The sequence below is a fragment of the Megascapheus bottae genome, chromosome 21, assembly GCF_031878675.1.
Source record: "Megascapheus bottae isolate mThoBot1 chromosome 21, mThoBot2.hap1, whole genome shotgun sequence".
Classification (NCBI taxonomy): Eukaryota; Metazoa; Chordata; class Mammalia; order Rodentia; family Geomyidae; genus Megascapheus; species Megascapheus bottae.
Genome location: NC_143529.1, coordinates 12042274 through 12055863, shown reverse-complemented (window position 1 = coordinate 12055863; position 13590 = coordinate 12042274). Strand labels below are relative to the sequence as shown.

Here is a 13590-nt window from a genome sequence, read left to right as displayed (position 1 = left end):
CAGTGAGGATTAAAGGGGAAAGTGCTGATTAAAGGAAAAATGCTAGGAGACTACAATAATAATATTCAATGTACATTTGTAAAAATGGAACCAAGAAATTTGGGGAGATGGGAGATGGGGGGGAATAAGGAAGGGGTGACATCAATAAAAATGCATTGTGCACATCAGTTCACATGTTAAAATCAAACTTAATGTACAACAATTTCGATATAACACGCCACAAAAAAGAGAGAGAGAGAGAGAGAGAGAGAGAGAAAGAAAATAATCCAATGACAAAAACACCTCATACCAAAGCAATCTTTATTCAGAGTGGTGGGTAATTTCGCCTTAGGTAGCTAGGTAGGCCTGAGTAGGAAAGAATATGCCCTGGACTATAGGATTCCATTCTAATACCAGATGGCTCATACACCGTACCTATCAATGGTTAAGAATAGCCCCATTTCAAGGTGAGCAGGTAAATTAAGGGTATAATGACCAACACATAAACTTTTGGTGTTTGGGGAGAAGGGTTTTGTTTGTTTTGTTTTTGTTTTTTGCCAGTTCTGGGACTTTAACTTAGAGCCTGGGCACTGTCCCTGAGCTGCTTTTGCTTAAAGGCTAGCATTCTACTACTTGAGCCACAACACCACTTCAGGCCTTTTAATTATGTGGTAGTGAAGGCTCAAACCCAGGGCTTCATTTATGCTAGGCAAGCACTTTACCACTAAGCCACACTCCCAGCCCCCAATACATAAACTTCTACTGGTACAGTTAAACCAGGAAGGGCAAAGAGGTTTAAATGAGAGAGGCAAAGAAGACCGAGCACCCAAACATATACCTTCCCCTCACCAGGGCAGCCACCTTATATGGATGTCAAACTATTTGGAGTGGGGTCAAAAGGTGAAAGCCGGCTGGAGGACAATGGCTCATGCACATAATCCTAGATACTCAAGGAGCTGAGATGTAAGAAAAACAGTTGGAAGCCAGTCCAGGCAGAAAAGCCCAAGAAACTCTTTATCTTACCAAAAAGTCAGTAGAGCTGGGGTTCAAGCCCCAGGACTGGCACCAAAATAACAAAAACAGAGATCTTCTATTTCACACCACCTATTAACTCTAGTGGTCCCATCCTACTAGATAAAACCCCAAGCACAGACAGATTCCATGCCGTTGGTACTTATCTGATCTGCCCACTTCATCTCTTAAAATCAAAACTTCCACTTTGCTTATAAATCATTCTGTCTTCCTACTTTTCTTGGTTCTCTGTAGTATCCTAATCTTAGAAGTTGTAGTCAAGAACCATGGAATATCTGGTGACCATAATACTTTCATTAAGAAAATATACATGAGCCAGGTACTGGTGACTCACACTTGCAATCCTAGATACTCAGGAGGCTGAAATCTGAGAAACACAGTTCAAAGTCAGCCCAGGCACAAAAGTCCGTGAAATTCTGATCTACAATTAACTACCAGAAAACCAGAAGTGGCACTGTGGCTCAAGTGGTAGAGCTGTGACTCAAGTGGTAGAGATCTAGCTCTGAGAAAGCCCAAGGACAGTGCTTAGGCCCCGAGTCTAAGCCCCAGGACTGGCAAAAAAAAAAAAAAAAGGATACAGATATCCTATCCTATGTACATTCTCTCAAAAAATTACTGGGGAACATGCTTCAACTCGAAGCTGAAAAGATGTGATGGGAATTCTAAGAAAATTCTAAAATTGTACATAGAAAAAGTAGAGTTGTGGCTTAAATGGTAGAGCTCTAGCCTTGAGCTGAAGAGCTCACGGACAGCAAGTCCTACGACTGAACAAAAGAAAAAAACAAAAAAAAACCAACCACTGTACAAAAAGATCCATGGATCATTTAAGAGGCTGAAAAAAAAAATCCAAAAGAGATATTCCCAAGCTGTGTGTAGGACAGAGGTGCATGTGTATGTACACGTACACACACACACACACGCGCACATGCGCCTATGAGGGATACTGCAAGCAACAATTCACGAAGATTTGAATTTTTGGGTTTTTTTTTTTTTTGCCAGTCCTGGGCTCAGGGCCTGAGGACTGTCCTTGGATTTTTCTCAAGGCTAGAACTCTACCACTTGAGCCTCAGCACCACTTCTGGCTTTTTCTAAGTATGTGGTACCAAGGAATCGAACCCGGTCTTCGGGCATGCTAGACAAGCACTCTACCACTAGGCCAAACTCCAGGCCCTGACAATTTGAATTTTTTAACTTTTAACTTTCCCATCCATGGCTGAGGTTGACGCTGCCATGGCTGCCAGGCCTCATTCAACTGATGAGAGAATGGTTAAGCTAAAACATGCTGTAGCAAGAGTGGAGTCTAGAAAACCAAGGGTTTGTGTGACTGAAGAAGCTGCTCTTTGGTGGGATTAAATAAAATACTAAGGAACATCAGAGATTACTTAAAAAAAAAATTGATAAGGGGCTGGGAATGTGGCTTAGTGGTAAAGTGCTTACAAAGCATGCATGTAGCCCTGGGTTTGATTCCTCAGGACCATATAAACAGAAAAGACTAGGAGCAAAACAGTGACACAGGTAGTAGAGTGCTAGCTTTGAGAAAAAAAGCTCATGGACAATGCTCAGGGCAATGCCCTGAGTTCAAGCCCTAACACTGGCAAAAAAAAAAAAAGGATACCACTGATAGGCATTCTGGCAAGAAAAGAAGTTTTGGCTTTTAATCTTTTTTTTTTAATTAGAGAATTTATTAACGCTGATTTTTACATCATATTTTAAATGACAAGTTCAACAAACAAGTGTTCAAGGAGGGACTCTCTATTTACAATCACTGGGACTTAGTATTTAGAACTTAATCAAAATTAAGCTAAGGGTTTGTATGTCATAGAAACATATTAATTTATGAAATAAAACATTATGTCTATAGAGTCATAGGTTTTTATGTTTATATAGTTATGTTTATATTTCCATTACCATGTCCATAGTTTTGGGTATGCAGTTATTGAGTCCTCACTCTTGTACTCTTTGGATTTAATAGCCGCATATTAAGGATACCATGCACTTTTTGTTCCTTAGGTCTTGACTTGTCTCACTTCCCTGCGAATGCCATAATTTTATCTTGTCTGTTGGCTAGGTAGAATTCCATTGTGTATATATACCACATTTTCTGTATCCATTCATCTGCAGTAGGGCATCTGGATTGTTTCCATCGCCTTGCTATTGTGAATAGTGCAGAGATGAACATAGCTGAGCAGGTGGCTTTTAATCTTTTAATGAGCATGATCCTATGAATAAAATTGTATTGCAGAAATATCACACTATCAATGTTCATAATATCGTAGTAAGAAAGGCACTGTGCAGACAAGAAATGTAGGAGGTCCAAAGTTCTAGGGTAGAAGAAGGTACTTTGGTTTTAGGGATTCTTGTGGTGGCGGTAGAAATTCTGGACCAGGGACAGGAAGGAACTTCAGAGAGGGCACTGAAAGATACAGAAGTGGACATGGATTTGCGGATGGCTACAATGTATATGGAGGAAGACCTAGAGATGGCAATTTTGGAGGCAGCCCTGGTTATGGAGGAGGAAGAGGAAGACATGATGGTGGAAGACCTGGATATGGCAAAGAGGGTGAGGGTTTCAGAGGTGGTTATGACAAATATAGAGGAGGTAATTATGGAAGTAGAAATTACAATGATTTTGGAAATTACAACCAGTAACCTTCTAACTATGGTCCAATGAAGAGTGGAAACTTTGGTTGTAGCAGACACGTGGGGGCCCATATGGCAGAAGAAACTGTGGTCCAGGAGGCCATGGTGGAAGTAGTGGTATGGTGAGAGGAGCCGATACTGAGCTTTTTTCTTCCTATTTTCCATGGGCTTCACTGTATAAATAGGAGGGGATGAGAGCCCAGAGGTAACAATATCTTCAGGTTATGGAAATAACAATGTTAAGAGCCATTTTGTGAATAGGTCGGATTAGTTAATAATCTTACTGTGAAAGAAGGATTCTTTAAAAAAAATGCCTTTGAGACAGTTTCTTAGCTTTTTAATTGTTTCTTTCCAGTGGTCTTTGTAAGAGTATAGAAGCATTCCTTCTGTGATAATGTTAAATTTGTTAAGTTTCAGGTAACATGTGAAACCTATTTATGATTTTTCTTGAAAGTTTTGAAAAACTAATAGCCAGGACCATGGTGTAATAAGACAATGTTTTTAAAATTTAAGTTTTAAATTTTTTTTAAATTTATGTTTTAAAAATTTACGTGTGGGTCCAGGAGTGTGGCCTAATGGTAGAGTGCTTACCTAGCATATATGAAGCCCTGGGTTCAGTTCTTCAGAACCACATACACAGGAAAATGCCAGAATTGTGTTATGTCTCAGTAGCAGAGTGCTACCTTAAACACAGAGAGGCTCAGGGACAGTGCCCAGGCCCTAAGTTCAAACCACAGAATTAGCACAAAAAAAAAAAATTTAAGTTGGTATGTAGAGTTAAGAAGCTGTTGTACATTCATGATCTAATAAAGTAATTCTAAAGGAAAAAAAAAATCATTAATGCTGTTTAAGCAAAAGGGTACTATAACGGCAATAGGCAACTGGTGTTTTAAAGTTAAAACTACATTTGCCATAGAAGGAAATCATTATACCAAAAGTTGAAAGAAGAAAAACTTGCTAAGTATAGCATGCTATTTAGAAATATGTAAGGCAACACATAAAGAATCCCCCAAGAGCTTAGAGTGGTAGAAGCACAAGCCTGTAATCTTGGCTGTGTGGGAGGCAAAGATCAGGTTCAAAGCCAAGCCAGGCACAAAGTTCATGAGAGTTGATCTCAATCAATAGTTGGCTGCCACAGTACATACATATCTATTATCTCAGCTATAAGAGAAGCACAAATAGGAAAAGTACAGTCCAGGCCAAATGGGAATAAAGTAAGACACTACTTCAAAAAAAAAAAAAACCAATGTATGCTGGGCAAGGATGGTTTACACCTATTTTCCTAGCTACTCAGGAAGCTGAAAGTGGAGGATCTCAGTTTGAAGCTAGTTCAGGCAATGAACTATGAAAAAGCTAGAGTAGAGCTGTGGCTCAAGTAGTAGAGTGCTAGCTTTGAGCAGAAAAATCTCAGGGCTCCATCACTTAGTCATGCCTCCAGTTTAGTCTTTTTGCTGCTTAACAGTAGTTAGAATCTCATGGATTTGTCTTCCCAGGCTAGTTTTGAACTATGGTCCTCAGATCTGTCTCCTAACTAGCTATAATTACAGGTGTGGGTAACCAGCACACAGCTCTTCAATCTGTTACTTTGCCATTTTCAAACTCATACACAATGTTTTTGGGAGTTACTGTCCTCCAGCCTATTTCATCTCAAATTCACATTTTATTCATCCTAAATGTGGATTACCACACACACACAATTCATTCTATACTACTAACAATAAGTTAAATTGAATCCTAAAGTTCATAGGTAAGGATGAAATTGAATCCTAAAGTTCATAGATAAGGATGACAAAGATGATATAAAAATAGCTCCATGGGCCTGGGAGTTTGGCCTAGTGGTAGAGTGTTTACCTAGCATGCACGATGGCTTGGGTTCGATTCCTCGATACCACATACATAGAAAAAAGCCAAGAGTGATGCTGAGGCTCAAATGGTCAAGCTCTAGCCTTGAGAAAGTCCAAGGACAGCACTCAGGCCCTGAGCTCAAGTTAAGGACTGGCAAAAAAAAAAAAAAAAAAAAAATGGGGGGGTGGGATCACTGATATTCTTGTATCTCATGGAGTGATCAAAAGAATTCTATCTTTATGACAATCCTCTACTGTAAGTACTATCCGTTATTCCCTTTTTTTTTTTTTTTGTCAATCGTGGAGCTTCCACTTAGGGTCTGGGCGCCATCCCATCCTTGAGCTCTTTCACTCCAGGATAGTGCTCTACCACTTTTGAGTCACAGCTCCACTTCCAGTTTTTGAATGGTTAATTGGAGATAAGAGTCTGCCCGGGCTGGCTTTGAACCCATCCTCAGATCTCAAACTCATGAGTAACTAGGATTACAGGTATGAGCCACCAGCACCCAGCTTTCATTATTTCCTTTTTTATGTGAAGTATGTTGCCTAAATTAAACAGCTAGTAAGTAAATGGCAATGCCAACATCTGAATTCTGGTTCCAGAGCTCAAAACTATTAACCATGAAATGCATATTATTAACCATGATACACAATTTATTTTAGTTGACATACTCTACTAATGGTCATTATGAAATTTGCCTTTCCATGCTTTTTCCTATTCCTCATCTCACCTCCCCAATGTCTCCCCCTACTCTCTACATTTTGGCCATATAGGTGTGAACATGACATGGCCAAAAAAAAAAAAGATAACATGTATTGTTTGTGGGTCATGAAGATAATCCTAATCACCTAGTAGGCCTCTGAAAATGGAAAGATGACCAGTTGAGGCAAACCAGGAAAGAAAAGTTCTGGAGATCCCTCTTTATCCACATCTGTCATGATAAGCTATTAGTGAGCGGACTTGGAGGACTGGGGTTCCAGGACAGGGAAGTCCACAACTTTCCATCTTCAAGAGAAAGGGACTAAGGATATTGTGACATCTCCTGTCATCCCAGCAACCTGGGAAGCCTGAAACAGATAGGTTATAATCCAGGTACATATCTGAGCAGGAAGTAAGACCCTATCATAAAATAACCGACAAAAAAAAGGAAGGGCTGGAGGTATGCGACTCAGTGGTAGAGTATCTACCTAGCAATCATGAAGTCCTGAGTATAATAAACTCTCTAGAACCACCAAAAAAGCTAACATTTAGTAAATCTTACACATATAAATGCTCACAAATAATGACTCCATTCTCAGTCAGGGGAAAAGTAAACCAAAGTGAAGATTCAGTATTTAAAGTACTACTATACTGCTGTCATATGTTCATAGTTAAGTCCTGTTGCTCAAATACTCCAAGTACACGGAGTATAATGCTGATCTATCTCTACCTGAGGAGTTCAACTCTCCAGTAAATTACATACTAAAAAGTGATTTCCCGAGTTTCTACATATATATATATGTATATATAAAACGCACACACATACACAATTCATTCTATACCACTAACAATAAGTTAAACTGAATCCTAAAGTTCATAGATAAGGATGACAAAATTGATATAAAAATAGCTCCATGACCAACAAAAAAGGGGTCACTGATATATATGTGATATATATTATAGATGATATATATTACATATATCATCTATAATATATATATACCAAAAATATGTTAACTTCTTATCAGTGAACCTTTCAGACAACTGCAGTTTAAGTTCTAGGAGAGTCAAAAATTATGGATGGATTTTTTTTTCTGCTAGTCCTGGAGCTTGAATGCAGGGACTGGGGGCATTGTTCCTGACCTGCTTTTGCTCATGGCTAGCACTCTACGACTTGAGCCACAGTTATCACTTCCATCCTTTTCTGTTTATATGGTACGGAGGAATCAAACCCAGGGCTTCACGCATGCTAGGCCAAGTACTCTACCACTAAGCTACATTCCTATCCCATGTATGAATTTTTTTTGGCCAGTCCTGGGTTTGAACTCAGGGCTTGAGCACTATCCCTGGGCTTTCCTCAAGGCTGGTACTCTACCACTTGAACAACCAGACTACTTTCAGCTTTTCTATATATGTGGTACCAAGGAATTCGTGCATGCTAGGCAAGCACTCTACCACTAGGCCTAACTCCCAAGCACCTCATGTATGGATTTTTAAATTGCACAGGAATGGGGTGAATGTCAGAATATCAGACTCACAAGCTGTTCAAATCTACTGGATTGCATATTTTCAAATAGCTAAAAGAATGGATTTCTTACTAGAATGAGAGGACATAGTAATTAGGCTAAATTGATCATACCACACTGCACAATAACACCAAAACCACAGTACCGCACAAATATATCCAATTATTGAGTAAATGTAAAACTAAACAAAAAATAAGAAATTCCACATAATCATGAAATTTAGGCCACTAAATTTATGTCCACTAAAATTAAAAGGAAACTACAACATACAAAAGTTCATTTGTTTACTTAGATAGACCTGAGTTATTTGTCAAATTCTTATTTATCATTACTTTAGTTAAGGATTTCACTGGGCACTGATGGCTCACACCTGTAACCCTGGCTACTCAGGAGACTGAGATCTGAATATCACAGTCTGAAACCAATTCATGAAAAAAAAAGTCTATGAAACTATTTCTCCCTGTCCCCACTTCAGTTGTGGGACTTGAACTCTGGGCCTGGATGCTGTCCTTGAGCTCTTCAGCTCAAGGCTACTGCCCTATCCCTTGAGCCACAGAAACTCTTATCTACAATTAACCAGCAAAAAATCAAAAGTAGAGGTTTGGTTCAAGTGGTAAAGTTCTAGTCATAAGCAGAAAAACCCAAGTGAGAGCTCTAGGAACTGAGTTTAAGTTTCAGTCTGTGTGCTCGTACCCCATATTAAAAGCAAGTTAAGGGCTGGGAGTTTGGCCTAGTGGTAGAGTGCTTGCCTAGTATGCACAAAGACCCAAGTTCTATTCCTGGCTACCACATACATAGAGAAGCTGGAAGTGGTGCTTTGGCTCAAGTGGTAGACAACTCTAGCCTTGAGGAAAACCCAAGGATACCTCTCAGGTCTAGTTCAGGCCCCAGGACTGGCAAAAAGGAAAAAAAAAAAAAACCAGGTTAAAAAATTAGAAAGTTCCTTATATCAGATGGCCCTAAGTGGCAAAATAATTTTTTATTTGTTGGTTATGGGGCTTGAACTCAGGGCCAGGGTCTGGGTACTATCCTTGAAGCTTTTATGCTCAAGGCTAGTGCTCTACCACTTTAAACCACAGCTCAACTTCCAGTTTTCTGGTGGTTAAATAGAGATAAGAGTCTCATGGATTTTCCTGCAGGAAGTAGCTTCGAACTGTGATCCTCAGATCTCAGCCTCCTCAGTAGTTAGGATTACAGCTGTAAGCCACCAGCACCCAAATAAAACAGTTTTTAGGCCAGGAATTTGGCCTAGTGGTAGAGTGTTTGCCTAGCATGCACAAAGACCGGGGTTCAATTCCTCAGTACCACATACATAGAAAAAGCTGGAAGTGGTGCTGTGTCTTAAGTGGTAGAGTTCTAGCCTTGAGAAAGTCCAAGGACAATGCTCAAGCACTGAGCTCAAGCCCAGGACTGGCAAACAAAAACAAAACAAAAAACAACAACAAAAAAACAGTTATTAAATCCAGACCATCTTCATAAATCTTATTCTAACTTCAATGTTATCCATGTGTGTCCATTTTTAATATATTTGACAATTTCTTGAATTAGACAAGGTCATGTAAAAGAAAGGAAGGCACCAAAACAATTTCTCAGTTAACCCTGTTGTCTAATTACCTTTAAAGTGTATTCCCATTCCTAATGATAAACCACTTTGCTATGGAGATGGCAGACAATGTTGGTTGTCTGGTTTGCTGTATCTTAAGCAAAAGAAGGACATTCTAGATTAGGCAGAGTAGATCAAAGCACAGCAGAGTGAAGTAACTAGGTAAAGATCCCAATACAAGAGATTTTCAGATACTAGAGCCCTAACAAAAGTTAAGACATCCAACTAATCCAATGAGACACCGCAAAGTCAGCAATCTGATCTAGGTGAATCCAAAAAAATACATAACTATATTAAGTGGCCCCTTACTTCTACGTTAAGAACTTTTATATTTCATTGAGTCTGTAAACTAGTGATAATATCTCTTTTTTTTTTCTTTTTTGGTACTGGCGATTGAACCCAGACATTGTACTTGCTAGCAAGTGCTTTGCCACTGAGCTACATCCCAGCCTCACAGCCGTGTGATAAGATCTCTAGGGGGTGAGGGAAAGCAAGTGGGCACTGGTACCTCATACCTATAATCTAGCTACTCAGGAAGCTGAAATATGAGGATTGCAGTTTGAAGCCACCCAGGTAGGAAAATCTATGAGACTTTTATTTATTTTACTATTCAAAAAAGCAGGAAGTGGCAAGTGGCTCAAGTGGTGGAGCACTAGCCTTGAACAAAAAAAGCTCAGGTACAGAGACTAGGCCAAGAGTTCAAGTTCCAGGACTGGTAAATAATAATGTCTTGTAATTAAAGACTATCCATCCAGATTTAGTCATACAAAACAGCAAATGATTTAATCATAGCCTAACCTGTGCCAGGTAGAACTAAAATTTAAAAGCTTTTTATCCACATGGTATGGGTGGTTCACTACAGTGAAACAATACAGCCCAGGAAGAAAGCTCTCAGACATTCACACTTGAGTAAGACTCATTAATACAGGCAGAATTGCTCACATCTAGTTAATAGTGATGCACTAGAAGAATAATTTTTCTTTTTTCTGGGCTTTCTTGGGGAGAACTACTAATGAAGATGGTTAATTTTACAGCATAAATACTTCAAGAAAGGATACATCAGCAAGAAAGGAACCTTTGGAAAATACAAAGAATGAGCACAGCAGAAACCTGAGATCCCAGTAAACAGTCTTTTAGAAATCACTAGAGTCAATCCACACTTGGCCAATATTTAACCTAGTTCTTTCTGGTTGCTTCTCTGCTTTCAGTATCAAATACTGTAGTTGATAGGGTGGCCAGACTGTGTCATCAGACTGGGCACATTATTTCTTTCTTCCACCTCTACTGCCGCTTAAGCAGCTCTTCTGAGGTACTATATTGGCTCCAGAGGTGGAAGGTAAAAGGAAGCAATTTGGTTCACCAGTTCAAATAACCCGATGTGGTATATCCTATGTGTGTGCGCCATTCCCCAGGGCCTGGGCACTGTCCTTGAGCTTTTTTGTTCAAGGCTGGCGCTCCACCACTTAAGCCACAGCTCCACTTCTGGCTTTTTTGGATGGTTATTTGGAAATAAGAGTCTCATGGACTTTCCTGCAAGGGTTGGCTTCAAAACGAAATCCTTAGATCTCAGCCCTTTGAGTAGCTAGATTTACAGGCTTGAGCCACAGGAGCCAGTTTATCCCACTACTTTTGGTTGGGATTTTTTGTTGTTGGTTTTGTTTTTTCTTTTTTGTTTTTGCCAGTCCTAGGGCTTGAAATCAGGGTCTGAGCACTATCCTTGGGCTTTCTCTAAAGGCTAGATCTCTACCTTTGAGCCACAGCACCACTTCTGGCTTTTTCTATATATGTGGTCTTTATGCATGCTAAGCAAGCACTCTTACCACTAGGCCAAATTCCTGGCCCCTGTCCTACTACTTTTAACAATCATTTGCATTCTCAAAAGGTTTAAAACAGTACCCATTCTAAAAACACTACTGACCATCTTTCAAGGCAATTCTTTACAAAAAGTACTGTCTAAATCTTTCATACAATGAATAGTAAGAGTCACATGTTCCATATCTAAACAATTTTCATCAGACTTTACTTGGCTAGGGAACAGTACTGTTTCCTGAAATTCCCAACCATTCTGCCTATAATATACTAAGACATTCTCCAAACAGGGAAAGAAGAAAGTATTGGTTGGCCCTATTAAAACATAAAGATTTTTTTTGTTACATTTTGCCACATAAGCACATCACTTCATCAATTTTAACCCTTTCAACTTCCCACAATACAAATTTATCTTGAGTTACTCTTTTGGAATAACTCCACAGAAACCCAACAGCTCCATTCAGAACCCTTCCCAAGAACACTACCAGAACAAGGGGGGTGGGGGGAAAACTGGATTTGGTTTTTCTAGATCCAAATCACAAAATCAGTCTACAAGAAATGCCCTCGGCCAAAAAAACCCAAAAAAACCCTCATACACCTTCCAGAGGAATGCTAATGGCTCCCTAGTTGCTATTCATTGATGAAATCTTACGGAATGTAAAAATTCGCTCCCAGCCTCGCCTCCCGTAGCTTCAGTGATTTAAATCTGCTATTGCAAAGCCAGCCATTCAGTCCCCCCCACCACACACACACACCCCTGGGACGTGGAACAGAAACAGCAACGCCCAGGTGCCAAAGCTAGCTGTACCCGAGTCACTACAACAAAGTGACAAACCAGTCTCGCCTCACCCTCGAGGGAGGGGAGGGGAGCGGTGAGCAGCGGAAGATCAGAACCCCAGGTTTATAATTAACACCTACCGGCCCAGGCACCGGCTTAGCGGCTGCCCTCCGCGGCGGGGACTCACGCGGGGTGGGCGGAGGGATGGAGGAGATGGGCACCGAGCAGCGGCTGGGGCGAGGGGCTGCGGAGGGACCGGAGGAGGGAGCAGGGCTGCGCCCCGCGGCCCCCTCCCCGCCCCGGCGCGCGCCCCGCCCCCGGCCCCGCCCCCGGGATCCGCGGCCGCGCCGCAATCCCAGCTCCGAGCCCGGGGACCCCCTGCCCTCGGCCGCCTCCCCCGCCGCAGCCACGCGACCCCCGCACCGACCTGCTTTGCAGACCGGGGCGCTCGGGCTCCTCTTCTCCAGGGAAGGGCGGCTCTGCTCCGGGGACCTCCGCCGGTGGCGGACGCGGGCTGCGGGTGGGGCCGCGCTCACCTCGCCCGTCCACAGGTGGGTGGGCGACGAGCTGGGCGACGACACCGTGCCCAGCAGGGGCGGCGGCGGAGGCTGCGGTCGCGGGGGGCTTCCGCGGGCCCCGGGCGCGGCGCCACGCGTGGGGCTGGTGCCTCGCGTGGACGTCGCCGACGCGCCCGTCTGCGTGGCTACCGTGGGGCTGGTGCGCGCCGCCGCGCTCCCGCCGCCGCGCGTGGGGCTCGTGCTGCGCGAGGCGGTGCGCGGGCCGCCGCTGCTGCCCCCGCCGCCGCCGCCGCCCGAAGGGCCTGAGGCGCCGCCGCCGCCGCCGCCGTTGTTGTTGCCGCCGCCGCCGCCGCCGCCGCTCCGCGTGGGGCTGCCATGTTGCTGCTGCTGCTTCAGCTGGAATGGAACCGTCGCCCTCATGGGCTGCAGGCGGCTTCCAGGTCCTCCGGCTGTGGCGACCGCACTACCTCCGTGGGCGCCGGTCGGCGTGGGGGACCCATTGCGCCTCACCCGCTGGGACATGGTCCCCCTCCCCTCCCCCGTGACGGGGCCGAGACGAGAGGGCTTTGTTGTGAGGCTGCAGAGAGAAGATTGCCGAGGCCAGAGAGACGGTCCTCCCCCCACACACACTCGTTGGGGTGACGAAGCTAGACTCGGGGGTGCAAGGAATGGGGCGACCGGGCGCGGCTGGCAGCAACGAGGTGGTGCAGCCGCCGCCGCCGCCGCCGCTCCTCATCAACAATAGTGTCTCCTCCGCTGCCCCCGCCCCCCGCGGGCGCCCATTGGTGTAGCGTCACCCGCGCTCGAGCCGTTCCGCCGCGCTGATTGGCTGTGTGGAGCTCGGGTCCGGGCCCCGGGGCCTTAGAGAGCCTGGATTTGCGCGGAGACCGTCAGCTCTTTAAAGAGAAAAGGACCCGCCCCCCTCGCTGGGGGGGTGGGGAAGCGCTGGGAGCGGGCCGTGTGTATGTGTAGTGTGCGTGCGCGCGCGGGGGTGTGCACACGTGAGTGTACGCAAAGGCGCGGGCCTGGCCACGCGCGTCTCTCCCTCCCACTGCGGGGAGCCGGGGGACTCACACCCTGGTATCTTGCCAAAGAGGCTGTGCAGAGCCTGAGCATCCCCAGGGATCGTCTGAATGAAGCCTTTACCCCATAACTCATTTC

The 13590-nt window shown here is 43.7% G+C and overlaps 1 protein-coding gene and 1 pseudogene across 1 annotated transcript in view; one reads left to right on the top strand and one right to left on the bottom strand.

The window, feature by feature from the left end:
• Positions 1-13082, bottom strand: part of Fam117b (family with sequence similarity 117 member B) — a 45998-nt gene extending 32916 nt beyond the window's left edge. Inside the window, exon 1 of the mRNA XM_090354615.1 lies at positions 12339-13082. Coding sequence (XP_090210741.1) covers positions 12339-12951 — 613 coding nt within the window. The 5' untranslated portion in view covers positions 12952-13082. The remainder of the gene's footprint in view (positions 1-12338) is intronic.
• On the top strand, positions 2212-3836 carry LOC150048652 (heterogeneous nuclear ribonucleoproteins A2/B1 pseudogene; annotated as a pseudogene).
• Positions 13083-13590: the final 508 nt, after the last annotated feature.